The sequence below is a fragment of the Ictidomys tridecemlineatus genome, chromosome 5 (assembly GCF_052094955.1).
Source record: "Ictidomys tridecemlineatus isolate mIctTri1 chromosome 5, mIctTri1.hap1, whole genome shotgun sequence".
Classification (NCBI taxonomy): Eukaryota; Metazoa; Chordata; class Mammalia; order Rodentia; family Sciuridae; genus Ictidomys; species Ictidomys tridecemlineatus.
The window spans coordinates 35,556,530-35,574,508 of NC_135481.1; the positions used below are offsets into that span (position 1 = coordinate 35,556,530).

Genomic DNA, 17,979 nt, shown 5'->3' on the forward strand with positions numbered 1-17,979 from the left:
ATTGGGCATTGTTTCAGAAATTCCCTCACAGAAGGCTGCCCTATCTTGAGGTAGAAACTGGAGAGCATCAGTCATTTTGCATATGAAAACAGTCCTGAAGAGTTTAGGTGATGGGTTCATCTGTCTCTCAGCTGTCATCTCGCTGCCTGGAAGATCCATGTAGGCACAGGTGCCCCACTATCCGTTGCTCAAAGAGGAGCAGGGAAAGATGAGGTTTTAGAGCAAGCCATGCCAACTCTGGCTTCCTATGGAGTCAGATTGTGTCCCGTCCCCCTTCCTTCTCTGCCAAGCCCACCTCCTCCAGAAACCCCACAGTCTTTCTCTGCTCCTCCTGATCAGACTTCAGAAACTTCACACCAGCCACCCTGTGAGCCCAAACCAATAAGGGCACCCCTGGGCTGAGATAGGTTTCTCTGACTGGTACTTGGCCTTAAGTGGTTCCTTTATTCAGTGGATACTGGCAAGCTCAGAGAGATATCTGGACCAGCCTGGTGAGCCGGCTGGGTGAGTATTTTCCTCTGCCTATGCCTCACCCTATCCTGGGGCAGAATAAAGAAACCTTAAATGTGGAAAAGTGATTTATTTAAAAAAAAAAACAGAGACAACTGGATCTGGGAGAAGAGGGCTGAAGAGCACTGCATAGATAGGTATCAGGCCTGGGTCTGACTACATATTTTAAAACTTGAGAGAGGTCAGTTGTGCTGTTAGGCTGGGATGCTGAGGGAAAGTTTGTAAATTTCAAATTTCTTGCTATGGATCCAGCCTCTACCTGCTCCAAGGCATTTGCCAGCCCTTTCGAAATTGGGGAGCCTAGAAGAGGGGGAGGTCAGGAGTGGGGAGGGTTCTAAGATGCCAGCATCTGTGTCCCCACTTCATCTTTTGACTCATAGTCCCCTACACCCACACACACACACACACACTCTCTCTCTCTCTCTCTCTCTCTCTCTCTCTCTCTCTCTCTCTCTCTCTCCTTGTAAGCTTGTCTTCTGAGTTGTGGTTTTGTTTAGTTTTCCTTAGTCTGGAAGAAGAGGCTTCACTGCCCCAAACCAATAGCTCCCTTACTTCCCAACCTCTAATTCCTAGATAGTGTCCCTAATTCTCCAGGCTGAGGCTCTTTCTGAGCCTAGGGAAACAGCACACATGTGATGATGACTGAGCCATCTGGACCAAGTTGGGAGGTCAAAATGAGGAGAGGGTTGAAGTATCCAGAAGCAGACAGGCCCAAACCTCTGCTTTGTCAGGCTGGGCAGTGGGCAGAGCCCTAGGGGATGTGGTCCTAGAAGTTCTCATAATGGTGGGAGAAATGAGTCCGGTCCTGCCTGTTGATGAGCTGACAGGCCTTTTCCACATTCTTGGTCATGCCAGGGGGACCACAGCTAAATACTCCGATCTTCCGAACCTATTTCAGAAGGAAGAGGTGAAGACTAGCACATTGTTCAGAGGCAAAAACAGCTCAGTGCTCACAAGGAGGGCCCGATCAGTATTCAATGGGATGGCTAGGTTCATGTTCATGGTGCAGGCTAGTTCCTTTTTTTTTTTTTTGGTTAAAGACCAGCAAGAGTCCTTCCAGTGCTCCTGATGAAGATTTACTTTGTATCATGCATGGTGAAATGTTTGTAAATTTAGCTTGGTTTGGGTATATGCCAGACCAGTGTTTCTAAGAAGGGCTGGGTTAATTAATGTTCAACTTGAATGGTAGCTCAGTGTCTCATTGAGGTCTAGCCCAGTATTTAAGAGAGCAGTGGCTAGCCCAGTGTTCATGGTAAAGACTAGCTATGTCCAGGATGAAGGCTGACTCAGTATTAATGGAGAAAGTATCCCTAAGGTTATGCCAAGGACTAGCTTGATTACTGAGTTCTTGCTTTAGGACAGTGAATCATGGCTTAACAGTCAGTTAAGTCCCTATTGCCAGAATCCTTCCTTTAGCATTCAGGATGACCCTCACATCTGTCCTTTTCCATTCCATTATCCCATCCCAGGGGATAGATTCTCATCAATAGCCAACTCTCCTCCTGATACAGTAGGGGTTTGGGAGCTTTGCTCAGATCCCAGACAATAAAGGTGAATACAACCTGGATATGAGATGGACCAACCTGTGGGTGGACCTCCTGCAGGGAGTTGAAGAAAGGCTCAAAGGGGGGGCGGCCAAAATGGGTGACAGAGCGCAGGCCCGTGAACAGACTCCGGTTCAGCACCTTCTGGAAGTGTCGCTCACAGATGTACTAGGGAGTGAGGGATGGAGGAAGGTCACAGCCAGGCACACCAGGGTCAACTCTTAGCCCAAATGGTGGCTCACCTGGCCTGCCTGGCTGGCCCTGACCTTACCAACATGGTGGTCCTGAGATCAAACTTCTCAGCCAGCTGGGTGATGTAGATGTGCACAGACACCAGGTCCTGGCAGTCATTCTCCTCTACCTCCCTGATGATGTCAGCCAGCCACTCGAACTGCCGCTGGGTCCGTGTCACCCAGATGAAGTAGATCTGGGGGCACAAGCTGGAACTCAGGACCTCAGCTCAGGATCCCTGAATCCCAAGGTTCTCCTCATAGACAGAACTCTTCCAGCCTTAGTCAGCTTATGCCTCTTCCCAGACAGCCTGGGTTCTGAAGGTCAGAGGTGGAGTTGCCCCAAGGGATGGAGAGGTAGAAGTAAGAGGTAGCCTGGAGCCAGACAAAAGGACCCTCTGCAATTGAGTGCTGAAGGTCGGTTAAGTGGCAAGCAGCAGTCTCAGACTGAGCCTGTCCTAGCACTCCCTCCAGTGAGCCCTGCTCTGGCCAGAAGCTGCTCACCAGAGGTTTCCCAGAGGGAGAGCTTCCAGCTGAGGGTTTTTTTTTTTTTTTTTTTTTTCACAGAGCTGCCTCAGGGAAGGCCCACCTGCCTGAAAGGAATAGGAATGAGCTCAAAGACATTCTAGTGGGGGAACTCACTCCAGCTTCTGAGGGGTAGAAGCTGGGCTAAGAGGTGTGAGTTAAGGAGCAGAGGCAGAGCTGGCACTGAATAGAGGAAGGGAGCTGTCACTCTCTGAGTGCTGACAGCATATGGGCTGGGATTCTGCCCTCCACATTCCCGCACCCCTGACTCACCTGCCAGGCCCAGAGAGACAAGCAGGAGCCTGCCACTGGGTCCAGCCTGGAGTGAAGAGGCCCTGTGAAGAGGGGGCCTTAGGGCTTGGGCTGTGTTCCTGGGGCCAATCCCATCCACCAGCCCTGCCTTGCCACTCCCCCTCCTCTTCCTTTTGAGAGCTGAGTCAGTTTCACTTATGCCCTACCCCAAACATGTCCTTCCCTCTCCCAGCTAACAATGCTCCAAAGGCTGGCCTCCTTTGTAAGAAGGAATAGATTTGTTTAATCCCTTCCAGTCCTTCTTGGAGAGAAACTCCCAGAAGCAAATCCTATGTGGATCACCCCATAACGGAGAGGAGTCCTTGGAAACCAAGCAGGAACCTGCAAGCATAGCAAACCCATTCTGTCCTTCAGGATCTGGGGATACTCTGCCACCTCCCCACCTACCATCAACCCCTGGATTCAGGCCAACTTGCCCTTGCCCATTGAATATACCAATAACAAGGGGTCCAAGAAGAGAGTCAGGAGAGAGAAGCAAAGATGGGCCCAATGATGGAGGGAGTCGTAGCTGTGGGAAAGGGGCACTCACCTTCTTACAGAACACTTGGCAGCTGACTGATGACTTGAAGACTAGGTCTTTGAGAATGGAGGCAAAGGGGGTGACCCCAATGCCCCCTCCCACCAGCACTGACACCTCAAATTTATGCCACTCCTGGTGACCCTCTCCAAATGGTCCATCCAGGTACAGCTGTAGGGAGGGTAGTAGGTTCAAAAGGTTTTAAAGCCAGAAATGGTAAGCAAGGAAAGGCAGATAGGGTATGGAATGAGGGGAACGGGGGTCGGGGGGCAGTTGTGGCAATATCTAGGGAAAAGGAGGAACACAGTGGGGAGTCTGGTGCTACAGAATCTAAGGGGACATGGGAACATGTGGCACATCTGGCCTGGATCTAAGCACCTTTGGGTATCTGGCACAGCTGTCACCCGTTGGGGGTGAGTAGATCTCCCTGAGGCGAGTGGTCCAGGGCCCGGCCACCCGGATATGCAGGCTGAGCGTGTCCTCATGGGGCGCAGAGGTCAGTGTGAAAGGGTGGTACTCAGTGGTCCCCAGAGCCAGGCAGGCAATCCGCACCCACTGCCCTGACTTGTACTCAAAGCCCTGAGGCCGCTGGAATTGCAGGTGGGTCACTCCTGGGGAGGGATGGAAATAAGAGGCTGCTACTCTGAGCCCACTGATAATGTGGCCTCCAGAGTTCTCCAATTATTGTCTCAGATCTGCTTCTGGAATATGACAAGGAAACTTCCCCTCATGAAGGTCACTCTGAAGAGAAGGTGGGGGTCAGCAAGGCAAGGGGCAGCCTGGCCTGGGCTTGTCCACTCTGTGGTGAGAGAGGCTCAGGTCCCCTGGCAGAGAGCATTTCTCACCAGATTCTTCCTACTATCACCCCCGTTCCCTGCTTCCCTTACTGGGCCAGGCCAGGAGACTGTGTGTCTCAGGATCTACCCCTGCCCTGTTGGCTGCCTCAGTGACACCAATCTGGTCCCCTAACAGCTTCCAGGCTGGTACCTGAAGGCAGCAGCTCTGCTTTCACCACGCTGATCTCCACCTTCTTCCGGCTCAGGCTCACCAGCTTGTCTCCCACATAGATAAGTGCTGGGACCAGGAAGAAGATGTGGAAACGGGGCAGCTGGATCAGAGCAAAGCTTCCATGGATGATGAGCTGGAGAGAGCAAAGAGCATAGCTCAGACCTAACAATCTCCACAACAGGGTATGGTGCCAGCTCAGGCTTTAGACCCCACATCCCTCCCTGGAACAGCCAATACTGATACACCCAATCCCACCTCGCCATGCCACACTCCTTCCAGTTTCTAAAACCCAACCACTCCCAATTCCATCCTCCAAAGCATTCCATAGGAATGAGACTGTTTTCCATGTCCTTGTCACCACCCTAAACCAAACCACATCAGCTCCCACCTGGACCCACGCAGTAGCCTCCTAACTGATCTTACCCCACTTCAAACCACTCTCTTGAAGGCAGCCAGTGTGACTTTTTGGAATGCATTTTATCATTTCCTTCTCAGCTTAGAAAGCCTTGGTGACCTTCCACTACACTCTGAGGCTTTGCAGTATTCTATATCTGCCTGCCAGTCAGTTCCCTGCCCCATTTCTCAAACACAGCAAGTCCTTTCTGCTTCAGGACTTTCACTCCTGTTGTGCTATTGCCTGGGCTAACCTTCCCCTGGCCCATGACTACCTTTATCTGTCTTTTCAGGTCTCAGTAGAAATGTCACCTTCTAGGCCTTCCCTTGGTCCTCACCATCACATTTCCCTGCCAACTCCCTTACAGCATCTGTCATCTTCCACAGTCATCCACAATCGCTTATAGGTTTACTGTTGTTTTCCCCACTGGACTGAAGGGGTAGTGACTGTTTGCCAGTATACTCTTAGCTCCTAGCATTTTGGCTGGCACATGGTAGGCACTCAACAACTGTTGGGGAAAAGATTTTACCCCTTTGGCACTGGGAATTGAACCCAGGGGAGCTTTACCACTGAGCTACATCCTCAAGTATTTTTTATTATTTATTTATTTTTTATTTTTTATTTTTGGTAGTACCAGGGATTGAATCCAGGGAAGCTTTATCACCGAGTACATTCCCAGTTTTTTCTTTTGACAGAGGGTCTCACTAAGTTGTTGAGGGTTTCACTAAGTTACCCAGCTGACCTTGCACTTGCAATCTTCCTGCCTCAGCTTCCTGAGTAGGTGGGATTACAGGCATGCATCACCATGCCCGGTTACCCACCCCACTTTGGACACTATGAACACTAACTGGTCCCCTACTTTCCCTGAAATGACTGGCAGTTACTGTCCAGTTCTGGTCCTTTCCCTAGTAAATTTTTCTGTGGTTAGACACTATGTGTCCCCATTCTTCCCACTCACTTGCTCCTGAGTCTGGCTGGGTCAGTGTGGCTCCACATCCACTTGTCCTTAAGATCTGCTCACTGAGGGCTCACCAGCCCCACAAATGGCCAAACTCCAAGATATCCTTTCAGACCATGTCTGTTCCCATTTTTGGCAGCCTGTGGCACTACTGTCTACCACACCTCCTCGCTCCTCCCCCCATCCTCCACCACTTCTGTGACAATGCTCTACTGGTTCTCCCTCTTTGCTTCTCAAGTCACTTACTTTTCAGCTCCTCCACTGGCTCCGTTCCTTCTGCTACTCCAGTCATGGGTGTTACCCAAGCCTGGTTTCTTCATCCTCTGTTGTTTTCTGTCTGTGTTCTAGCATATATGTCATGACCTCTGAGCTGAGCCACAGGTCCTCAGCTTCAGCTGCAACCTCATGTCACTACATTGTCCTACCACCTAATAATGCTCTACAGCCATCCATGGCCAGGCCTGTTGCTGCCTCTGAATACCCTGTCACCATTCCCACCCCCACACCTATGCTCATGCCTTTCCTTCTACCTGAGCCACTCTTGAGTTTCCACTCAGCCTTGTCACCATTTAGATGATCTCTCCTAAAGCCTTGGCCCAAGTCCAAGCTTCTCCCCCAAGTGTTCCCTAATCAGGTTAGCCCAAGTGAAACTCTCCTCCCTGAATTCCCATTCCTAATTGTTGGGAACACTTGGCTCAGCAATTAATCCTCTGTTGTGTGTTCACTCTAATCCTTTCAAGTGTGGGCACTTACCTCGGCAGCAAATCCTAAATTCTGTAGGGTAGGGGTTAGAATTTCCTCCTCTGCTCGGCCTCCCACAGGTATATGTTCAACTGAACTCTGGACTCTCACTCAGGAATCCCTTCCCCCAGCTGAGTGTTCCCAAATTCTTGAACCTTCCCCCATAAGACTAACCCTCTCTGAGCTCTTTGAACGGCTCTGCTTTCTCCAACTTCCTCTTTCATCAAGGAGCACACACCCAGCCCCAAGGCTCCAAAGCCTTGGCTCAGTACATCCAACCAGGCTCAGTACAATGGTAGGGTGACTTCATACTCCTGTTATACACCCCATTATGTGTTGGTTTTCCTTTTATGCCATAAAGTGCTGAAGACCCCTGGCCAGCCAAAGGGCCTTGGTGGTAGATGGAGCACCTCTACTTTGATATGCTAGTCCCACCTGCATCACCAGCCCCACAAATGGCCAAACTCGGACATTCTTCCTCAGGGCCTACTCTACATTAGGTCCTATCTGCCCAAAGTCAAGTGGCCAACCCTGGGGTAAGTGGGAAGCAAGAAGGTGCTTTGCCTCTGACTCCACCTAGGTGAGACACTCTCAAGCTGCCTGAGTAGCCAGGTGTGGTGGCACATGCCTATAATTCCAGCAGCTCAGGAGACTGAGGCGGGAGGATAGTGAGTTGAAAGCCAGCCTCAGCAAAGGTGAGGTGCTAAGCAACTCAGTGAGACTGTCTCTAAAAGAAAGAAAGAAAGAGAGAGAGAGACAGAGAGAGAGAGAGAGAGAGAGAGAGAGAGAGAGAGAGAGAGAGAGAGAGAGAAGAAAGAAAGAGAGAGAGAAAGAAAGAAAGAAAGAAGAAAGAAAGAAAGAAAGAAAGAAAGAAAGAAAGAAAGAAAGAAAGAAAGAAAGAAAAATAGCTGGGGATGTGGCTCACTGGTTGAGTGCCCCCTGAGTTCAATCCCAATACAAAAAAAAAAAAAAAGCTGCCTGAGTAGGACTGTCCAGCAGAGCTGTCTGTGCCTTTCTGAGCCCCTGACTTTCCTGCTGGCAATAAAGGTGGTTCTGAATCCTAGTGATGCTCACAACCCAGGAATGAATCAGAAAGGGTTCTTGGCCTTAGGAGCCAAACTGGCCACTCTTCTGGGTCTCCCCACTAGTTTAAAGAAACTGCTTGATTGCTAGGAACAAGAATGTTGTCTCTACAGCTAAGAAGCAGTAGTCAAGGATGCTAGGGCTCCACTCATCACTGGGAAGGTGGGATAGAGGAATAAATGAGCTACCACTCCCAAAGAGGGCAAACAAACATCATCAGTTCTAAGAAATACCCTAAGTCAAGGTTGGGTAGTTTCCTCAGAACCGTGAAGGGCTGAGTCACAGGCAAGATGGAAACAGAACCTCCTCCCAGCTACTAGGAGGAGGCAGGTCAGACAACAGGAGCCAGCCTGACCCAGGCAATGATGCACACCCGCTTTGTCTCAGAACAAAGGAGACCCCTGTGCGTAGTTCTGCCTAGAGATAAAGAGGGTAGTCATAGGGGCTCTGGGCCCCTTGAATGCTGCTAGTCAAATCATCAACTGATAGTGACAGCTGGGGCCTTGGGACTTGGTTTAACTTCTCAGTGAGGCCCTAAGGGTACTCTTTGGGAAACTGCCTGTGTCCCTGAGGAAGGCAGGTAAGCAGAGCCACAACAAGGGACCGAGGTCAGAGTTAGCTCAGGAACCAACCAGGTGAAGCAGTCAGAGACTAGCTCAGGGGAGGGTGAAGGGAACAGGAGTAGGGAGGAAATGGGACCCAGGTTAAAGAGAGGGGATAGGTGGTATTTTAAGAATCTGTCATAACAGCAGTTCAACTGAACTTGTTTTGAGGGAGTTTTATGGTGGCAGTTATCTGGGTGGAATGACTAATGTGCCCCCAAAACAGGGTTAAAGCAAAAGTGGCAGAATGCATTTAAGTTTCACTGAAATGGTGAAGCTCTGTAAAGTGCAGGTAGTCTGTCTACCCACGAGCCCAAACCAGCCACCTAAAGGAAGGAAAGACTGGGCAGAAGGGATGTGGACATGTTTACAAGGAATGTAAATCAGCTTGGCAGGGCTGCTACTGCAAAAACCATGCCAGGAAGATCTTCCAAAGCTGCAAATGGTGTCAGCCTATTGAAGAGGCCCATACTGTAATCTCCATCTTCAAAGAGGTGTGTGGAGAAGTGAAGAGGATACTGGAAATAACTAAGAGGTGGAGAACTAATGTCTCAACCCTCATTGCCTGCCTCCCTGGGAACATCCTGCCCATACCCTGCTGGCCTGGCTTACAGCCAAAAGCTCTCACCAGGATGTAGAATAGGACGTAGAGGTGGTGGGTCAGCCAGAAGCCCCGAAAGCTGCGGCGGCGGAAGTGGTGGGAGGCGAAGACATACATAATGGCTAGGACCAGGAGCAGCACGACCCCCGTGAAACCTGCAAAGTGAATAAGAGTGTGAAGGGCAAAGGAGCAGTGCCTTGCAGAGTTCTAAGGCATCCAGGATCAGGGTTCCTTCTCTATTTCATTAACAAAAGTGGGGGTGGGAAAGCCCCAGCATCTTCCTCTGTTCTACTCCCTCCACTCCAACGATCATAGAAACTTTCATTTCAACTCTACTTATCCTCCAAAACCCTTGTCACCATGGCCATTTTCCATCTGTGTCATAACGTTTTTTAAAATGTCTGTCACTTAACTAACTCTCAGGTCCATAATCAAAGGGTCTGGATAGGCTAGTTCATCACTGAATGAATGAATGCACATGCTACTCTGGCTCTCTGGAAAAGATACTGGAAATTTTAGGCCCTGCCTTCTTGAGGTCAAGGCTTGTTCCTCATCTCTGTTCCACTCCATGTGGCTGCCATAGCACACAGCATGAGTACTGGTACCATTAGTGTGTTTATGGGACCACACTGTCCCTGTTCATCACCAGAACTCCTGGGTTTGGCCCCAAGTTGGTAGGAAGCCTCTTTTTTCATAGAGAATCCCAGGCCAGGCCAGCAGTACATGGGAGGCTAGTACCAGAGCCAGGGTAGGGGTGGGAGAACAGAGAATGGTCCCTCAGGTGATCAAGGGAGAGAGAGGCAGAAATTAGGAAGATTAGAGTCCTGCAGTATGGGAAAGCAAAGGTTAAGAAGGGATCTATCCAAAGCCTGTAAAAGTCCTGATTGGAGAAGAGAGCATAAACACAGCCTTATCCACCAAATCCCAGTTTGCAGGAATTAGCCAGCAACTTCTGAAGTTCAAAGCAGAGCATTTTAGGATTAAAAAAAAATCCATGCTGTGTTTCACAGAGTAAAGCCAGTATAGAAAATGTGTTCCCCCAAGGAGGGAATCAGCTGAAAATACAAATAGATTCAAGAGGAGTTTGAATAAATTCACAGCTAATAGCTCTAAAATGGGTGATTAAGGGAGTTAGGAATATGACTCTAAACAGTCCTTGTGAAGACATTTTACAAGGAGTGGTGGGCTTCTGTCTGGCTTGACAAAGAGCCTGATCCCTCTCCCATTTATCTGGGGCACAGCATTCCTCAAAGTTGCTGACACAGTAGATGTGTATGTTGGAGGGAGGGGTCCACTCCCATTCCACTGAGAACTAGTCTATAGTAGGAGTTAGTTGGCCCTTACTAAGGGAGGAACTAGTCCCAGATAGGGGAGGACTGAAATGCAGAGTCAACCAAATCTCCTACTGCCCAGGAGGGTCCTCAAGGCCAGAGGGCAGAGCCTGGCTCACCTTGAGAGTGGAGTGAGTCTGGGATGCCCTGTAGCAGGTAGAACCCAGGTCACAAATTCACAGAGGTGGGAGGGCTCTCACCTGGTACAGTCTGGAAGAACCACCAGTAATACTTCTGGGGGAACTCAGACCTGTGTGGAAAGGACAGCAAGAGAAGAGTGCTCTGGGTCTTCCAGAAGGGACCCTCCAGAGGAGGCTCCCAACCCAGCCACCAGTAAACCCTTTTGCTGGGATTGAGGGCTCATGCTGGTTATTGTCTGCCCTGGAATCTGGAAGGGGACACTCTCCTCTGGGCCAGGAGGATTTGTTTCTTTTCACTTGCAAGGACTCCCCTCTCCAACCCCCAACCCCACCTACTCACTCACCCATCGTCATGGAAGAGGCCAGGAAAGAGGCATGAGAGGACACTGAGTGGACTGATGGAGAACAGGTACACATTCACCACGTGGCCTGCACTGTGTATGACTAAAATAGAGCAGACAAGGGGTGGTGAAGCCAGGGTCAGCCCAAGATGGAAAACCCCACCACATTTCAGGGGCCTGAAAGCCCTTAGGGGTCTGGTTGTCTAACCTGCAATAAATCTCGTGGTCCTCCCCCAAGACCTCAATGAACACAGCACATGAAGCCAAAATTATACCATTAGAAGTTCATCTTTTGGTTTCTCTCACAGAGTTAAGTTTTGAAACATACAAACTGGGAGAGATATGCTATATACACTTTCTGGAGTGTAACTTGTCAGCTGGAGGCTGTGAGGTGCCCTCAATTGCGTGGGAAGAGGCACTGAGGGCAATGCGGGGCTCCTGGGATTACTTCACACCATAGCCAGGGTCAAGTCCATCCTCGTGGAACATCCAAGATTTGCATTAGTTAAGTGCTGGTAGAAAGGAAGGGTCTTAAAGAGGAGGGGAAGCCAGTAGGGGGCAGGAGGGCAGTAAAGAATCCCCAGAACACCCTGGCCCTGCCTGTGAGGACAATGGCTGTGGAGGCAATGAGGCGATGGAAGTCCACGGCGGCGTCGAAGGGCACGTATCGATTGAGGAAGGTCTCCCGCAGGAAGGTGATGAGGTTGCGGCACATGGTGAGCAGGATGTAGGAGTACATGAAGGAGATGCTGGCTGCCGTGCCCCGCGAGAGGATGATGCCCACTCGGGTGGTGTCCGTGATACCCATGTGGTGTGCTGCAAAGGCGTAGTCTGCGGATGGAGAAGAGTGCCGCCGACAGGGAGCTGGTTAGGGAGGTCATCAACCTCAGGCCCTGGGCCCCTGCCACTCACCACGGGGGCGGGCATTCTAGCAGGCCCCACCCAACTGGTTGCCTTCGCCCAGGGCAGGCCCCACCCCAAGGTTGTCAAACCCAAGGCCCCGCCCCAGGGGTTGTCTGTCACTCACAACAGGCCCCACCTTCCAGGCCATCATTCATCACCAGCCCTTTTCCCAGGCTGGCCATCACTCACAGTAGGCCCTCTCCAGGAAAAGCGCCCAGGCGATGGCGTAGAACACCGCCACGCAGCCGATGTGGCGTCGGTAGTTCTCGATGAAGCGCTTGAACTGCTGCACTGTCTGGTGGCGACGGCTGCGCTGAAATTTCTCTCGGTGAGCCTCGGTGAACAGCAAGGGCTGGAATGACGTTACCCTGGAAGACAGGGAGCCTTAGTCCTTGGCCCCATCTGACTGAATGCTAGTGGGGCTCCCCCTTCCCCAAGGGGAGCCTCCAAGCGGCAAGGGAACAGCTCCACTCCCACTTCCCAGGAATGGGTGTCCAGGGACACACAGAGGCAGACGTCAGATCCCAAAGGTTCTAGCGTGCTCTGCAGTGTCAGTGGACGGCCAAGTCATTTCATCTTCCCCGGTGTCCCCTCACACTCAGACAGCTCCCTCCCCAGTCTGTAGCTCCAGTTCCCACAGGTCACCCACAGTCAGCCTTTAGTGGAGGTTCAAGAAAACTTTCTCCATGAAGGTTTCTCTGACCTCCCAGGCAGACGTGAGACCTTCCTTGACCTCTGAAGCCCCTGCTCTTACCACCATTATACCATTCAGCAGGACATTGTATTTATCAGTGGACCAGATTATCTCATCAGACTATGACATTCTTGGACAGGGACTATTTATCTGCTTGCACCCCTAGCCTTGAGCACAGTGCCTGGTACCAACTAATCGATGCTGTTGTATGTATATAACATGTTGAGGAGGCAGATGGACTGCCTGGGCTTAAGAGGAAGAGCAGGCATACTTCTTGCCAAACCTCCGGCGAATCTCCTGGGGAGGGTCTGTGTCCATTGGGCACTGCAGTTTCTGTGGTGTCAACTCAGTCTCCATGTTGTTGCGGGAACAGCGAGCACCAACTCTGGGAGAGGGACTAGGAAGGAATGGCAAGTAATAGGACCTTGGCCACCACAGCCATTTGGATTTCTGAAGCTCCTGTCCCGCCTCCAAATCCACTGTGTCCAGGAAGGATCAGAGTACTCAGTGATGAGGCAACAGGATTCCCATGGAGACCCAGAGAGAGAATGAGCTGGAGGTCCCACCTGAGAACTCTGCATATGCCTGTGCCCTGCACAAGGGTGTTTGGCCCAGGAAGCAAGGGAGTGCTGAAATCAGTAGGCTCTCTGCTTTCCCTGGTACAGGACTGGGTCCACTTGGAGTAAGGGTTGCCTTTTTTCTAATTTGTATGAAGGTGCTACATAGTGGTGTCTCCAATCCCAGCCATTCTGGGGAGAGAAATGGCAACTCCTCAACACTTCCCTTCAACATTCCCAGATGGAGGCTCACCAGATTTTCTCCTGGCTGATGTAGGAGGCTCGCCGGCAGAGGTCCTTGATAACTTCAGGTACCTCCACACCTACAATGGAGAGGCAGGCCAGTGAGCAGCTTAGAGCCGAGTCCAAGAGGGTTTGGCTCAATGGACAGCAACCCCATCTTCCCATGTTCAGACACCGTAGAGGGTCCCTGTCCAGTGGAGGCCCTGCCTCCAGTAGATTCAGCCCTTGTCCACAATGGAAGCTGGACCCAACCATAGGTGGGCAGAAAGAAGGAAGACTTGAAACTAAGTTGGCCAAGCAGGCTTCCCTGAGAGTAGGTCACCTTCAGTCCCACTCCTGGGGGTAGAATTCAGAAACTGTATGTAACCTGCCTGCTAAGACCATTCTGCCACAAAAACTCTGCTTAGGGCCCTTCTGCTTAAACTCTTCCAAGAGTTAAGTGTAGAATTTAGGTGATAGGTATATGGGAACTTAATCTAAAATTCTTTCTATTTTTCTTTTGAAAATGTTCATAATAAAATATTGGAGGAAACCCTCCCAGGGGCCACCCTATTGTTTCCGTCTGGGTTGAGTGCTGAGGGTGGAGCAAGACTGAGCTGCAGATCCAGGTTCTTAGGGGAGTCCCCAAATCTCCAGGTTACTTTCAAGTGTTGCACCAACCCTGAAGATGACTCTCATCTGTAGCTAAGGCCAAAAGTAAGAAAGCTGATTTAAATGAAATCTGAGTGTTTAAAACAAAGTATAGCTTTCTATACTCTCAAATGGTTCAGCAAATAGTTGATGTGGCAAACAGCAAGCAATGGCAAATCCAGGTGAAAGGTGAAGAGCTGTCTGTACTGTTTTTGTTCCTTTCTTTTTTTTTTTTTAAAGAGAGAGTGAGAGAGGAGAGAGAGAGAGAGAGAGAGAGAGAGAGAGAGAGAGAATTTTTAATATTTATTTTTTAGTTCTCGACGGACACAACATCTTTGTTGGTATATGGTGCTGAGGATCGAACCCGGGCCGCACGCATGCCAGGCGAGCGCGCTACCACTTGAGCCACATCCCCAGCCCCTTGTTCCTTTCTATTATTTAAAATTTTTTAAATAAAATGTGGAGGAAAATATAAAATAGGGCTGGGAATGTGGCTCAGTAGTCAAGTGCCCCTGAGTTCAATCCCCAGTACCACCCTAAAATAAAACAAAATGTGGAGGAAACAATAAAGCATAACACTGATTAAAAGCCAATCAAGACAAGACAATACACAATGCTAGCTTTCAACTTAAACCTCATCAGTCCACAAGCCTGTTCCTATCAGGGATGAATGTCTCTGGGATTCTGTGGCTTTGTTCAGTTTCAGGCACCCTCCTTGTCTCAGCCCTCAGGCCCAAGTATCCGCTACCCTACTTGCTTGGGAATGGTGGAAAGATGAAGAATCATCCCACACCCTCACCCCGACCCCGTGCACCCAGTATCAGTTCCCTTTACTCTAGGATCAGGGGAAGCCCTACCCAGAGGTTCATCTGTATGCTGTCTAACTTGCTCCTGTCCCCCATGGAGGCTGCCCTGCACTCCTCTTGTCATAATTCCAGGAGGACCTGGGTTTGGTCTGAATGTAATGTGCCCTAGTGAGACTCTCAAGCTAAGAAAACACTGTAACAGCTCAGAGCAGGCCAGAGACTTCCCTGCCTGCTACCTGGCCCCTTCCTTACTCTTTCTAGCCTCTGCCCACTTGAGTCAGAGCATTAGAGAAGGAATTAGGCAGAAGGACAATAGAACTAGGTCTTGAGGCACTCAGCAAACATTTACTGAGCACTTAACCTGAGGACATAGTGGCAAAAAATCTAAGAAACACCACCCTACCACCCACAACCAGACACCTCAGTTGAGGGGAACATGTCCTGGCCCAACTACGGCTATAACAAGGAAACACTGTCTCTTCCCTGCCCTGGGCTTAGGGGGCTTTGGTAGGGAGCCAGGGGAAGCAGAGTTCCAGCCATTTCCCACCCATCCTGACCCTACCCACACTACCAGCAAGGCTGCATCGTGACTTCCAACATTTTCATGTACTTTTACCTTCTTAGGCCACTTTCCACACAAAAACAAAAAATAAATTTTATACTTGTGTTGGTATTAAAAAAATATAATCCAGGCTGGACACATTATAATACATTCATTATTATAGTCACCTTTTCTTCTGATTTCAAAAGAAATGAAAGCAATTTTGTGAACTTCCAAAAGCATGTGGACATTGTGCCTAAGAGATAAGGCAGCCCCACCTTCCAGGCAGCCCCACCTTTGACGCAGAGCTGTGTGAAGCGGAGCTCGCTGTCATGATCCCGCAGCATGAAGTGGAAGTCTTCCCATGTCAGTTCCTCTTTGTCTTGGAAGCCTGACTCCCGGAACATGGATTCTACCACCTCAGCCAGCTGGGCCTTGGACAGGCAGTTGTTGGAGATCTCAATGAAGGACCTGGAGTTGGGGGAAGGGCACCATCAGGCCCAAACACAAGGGCCTGCTGACCATCCCACCAGGCCTTCAACACCTATATGATGGGGCCCCAATTGGCTGAAGCCCAAATGCCCTAAAAGTCATAATACACTCTGGTTTCAGGAGTAAGAAGTAGGTCCCTACTTACCCTTTACCTTTCTGCTCTCCCTTTCATGTCCCCTCCTTCCCCTGGCAGTCCTGCCCCAGCTTACTCTTCTGACTATCCCAGAGGACCAACCTCAGCATCCTGATGAACTCCTCCTTGGAAATGAGGCCATTCCCATCAAAGTCATACATGCGGAACATAAGGCGAGACTTCTCCTCAGGGGAGCCTGGGAGAAGGATTTCATGAGGAGGGCTGTGGCCCATCTGCCTAAACTCCCAGGCCAGGCAGAGGGGCCATACACTGGTGTAATGACCCACTGTTGGACACGGTAAGGGTCACTCTGCTTCTTAACTGGCATCTGGACATTCCTAGGTGTGACCATGGCTGGAGACCTGGCCCCAGTGCTCCTCACTTGGAACAGGTCAGCCACATTCCAGTCTCTGTCCAGTCTCTCCTATCTGAACAATCATTTTTCCTCCCTCACCTTTCATGAAGACCACCAGGATGTCCAGGAACTCCCGGAAGGACAGGTAGCCATTGCCATCCTTGTCAGCCAGAGAGAACATGGACTCCACAAACATGTCCTGGGGCTTGAGGCCCAGGGACTCGGCAAACTCAGCCCTGCTCAGCTCACAGGTCAGAGCCTCCCGAACCTTCTGGGATGAGTCCAGGGGCAGGGTCCCTGCATCTGCCTGGTCGATGTCCAGCACCTGCACTTGGGCAGCAAACAGAGGGAGGGAGAGAAGGAGACAAGGCTTCCTTGACCTGAAGGAATTTATCCAGCATGCCTCCAGAAGCAGCCCTGTGAGTGGTCCATGGGGCCATGTTTGTTCTATGGAGTCCTGGACCTCTGCCTTCTATGATTACACACCTGACCCAAGCTGGCCATTTGGCATTGGAACTAAGAGGTACCAGATATGTCTTGTCCTGAGCACAAGAAAGTTCAGAAGACATGGACTACCCTTTTCTTCCAAGTGCTCTGAGACAGGGTAAAGTAGAGACCCGGAGAAAACTGAGGCAGCCTGAGGGAGGAGTGACCTTGTTTTCGACAGCTTTCCTTTTTCCCAGGCCTTCCAGGCCAGGTTGAAGTCCTCCCTGTAGAATTATTCCCAAGACAACCTGGATCCTCAGGGACAACTGTTCCTTTATATGGGTTTCTCTTACATCTAAAAGAGTTGTAACCAGGACAAGGGTTCACCTGGGTTTGGGAAAGGGAAATTCTCCTTACATGCCATCTCCAGCCTACCCATGGATTGCCCTAGCAGGAAAACAGACAGTAAGGGAAACAGACAGTACCTGTCTTTCCTGCCTATCAACTAGGCTGCTTAGATCAAGTCTGGTTGTGGTTCTGTAAGGCAAACATTGCAGCTTCAAACAAGATACTTTAGTTGAAGGAGCCCAGAGCTGAAGGCAAGAGACCTGGGTTCATGTGCTAACTCTGCCACCTGTTTGCTGCATGACCCCAGGCAAGTCTCTTCAGTTGTCTGAGATTCATTTCCTCACCTGCCCTACTTATCTCACAGGGTTATTATGAGAATCAACAAGAGAGGGTGTGTGGAAAGTATTTGGAAAGCCGAAAGTACTGTGCAGCCATCAGGGATTGTCAGCCACCTCCAGGGAGATAGCAGTCCTCCCACCTCCCAGCACAGGGGGTTCCCATAGCTTGATGGATCCTGGACTGAGTGGAGGTGCCTAGGTCCCACTTTGGCCCTGGCAAGGAGCCCCCTACCTGAGGGTCCCTCGGTTCTTGTGTCTACTCAATGTTTAACTTGTTTGAGAGTTAAATTTGCCATAGGGTAAATGTTCATTAAATGGTAGCTTCCCACAAGAATCCTCTCCCCCAAATGTTTGTTTTTTCTCAAACATTAATATTTTGCCCTTCTGTGGAGCACCTTTGCATATACCTTCTGGCCCTTTCTTCTGAGCCAACACTCTTCCATCTTTTAGTTCTTGCTAAATCTCATTTCCATCATGACCTTATACTGAAGGCTTGCTATCTTTTCTGAACTCCTAGACCCTGTATTTATTGGATTACTTTATTTATTTATTTTGCAGTAATGGAGATTGAACCCAGAGGTGCACTACCACTGGGCTACACTCCAGTACATTTTTTTTTTTTTTGAGACAGGGTCTTGCTAAATTGCTTAGGCTGACCTTGAACTTATGATCCTAC

At 50.1% G+C, this 17,979-nt stretch overlaps 1 protein-coding gene across 1 annotated transcript in view; it reads right to left on the minus strand.

Moving 5' to 3' along the window:
- Positions 1 to 565: 565 nt before the first annotated feature.
- Duox1 (dual oxidase 1) overlaps positions 566 to 17,979 on the minus strand; it is a 33,457-nt gene continuing 16,043 nt past the window's right edge. Inside the window, exons 19-34 of the mRNA XM_005316522.5 lie at positions 16,291 to 16,516; positions 15,939 to 16,032; positions 15,507 to 15,682; positions 13,245 to 13,314; positions 12,706 to 12,831; positions 11,930 to 12,108; positions 11,438 to 11,668; positions 10,841 to 10,940; positions 10,557 to 10,606; positions 9,053 to 9,180; positions 4,626 to 4,779; positions 4,017 to 4,249; positions 3,651 to 3,809; positions 2,326 to 2,481; positions 2,094 to 2,222; positions 566 to 1,399 (exon numbers count right to left, since the gene is read on the minus strand). Of these exons, the coding sequence (XP_005316579.2) occupies positions 1,277 to 1,399; positions 2,094 to 2,222; positions 2,326 to 2,481; positions 3,651 to 3,809; positions 4,017 to 4,249; positions 4,626 to 4,779; positions 9,053 to 9,180; positions 10,557 to 10,606; positions 10,841 to 10,940; positions 11,438 to 11,668; positions 11,930 to 12,108; positions 12,706 to 12,831; positions 13,245 to 13,314; positions 15,507 to 15,682; positions 15,939 to 16,032; positions 16,291 to 16,516 (2,334 nt within the window). The 3' untranslated portion in view covers positions 566 to 1,276. The remainder of the gene's footprint in view (positions 1,400 to 2,093; positions 2,223 to 2,325; positions 2,482 to 3,650; positions 3,810 to 4,016; positions 4,250 to 4,625; positions 4,780 to 9,052; positions 9,181 to 10,556; positions 10,607 to 10,840; positions 10,941 to 11,437; positions 11,669 to 11,929; positions 12,109 to 12,705; positions 12,832 to 13,244; positions 13,315 to 15,506; positions 15,683 to 15,938; positions 16,033 to 16,290; positions 16,517 to 17,979) is intronic.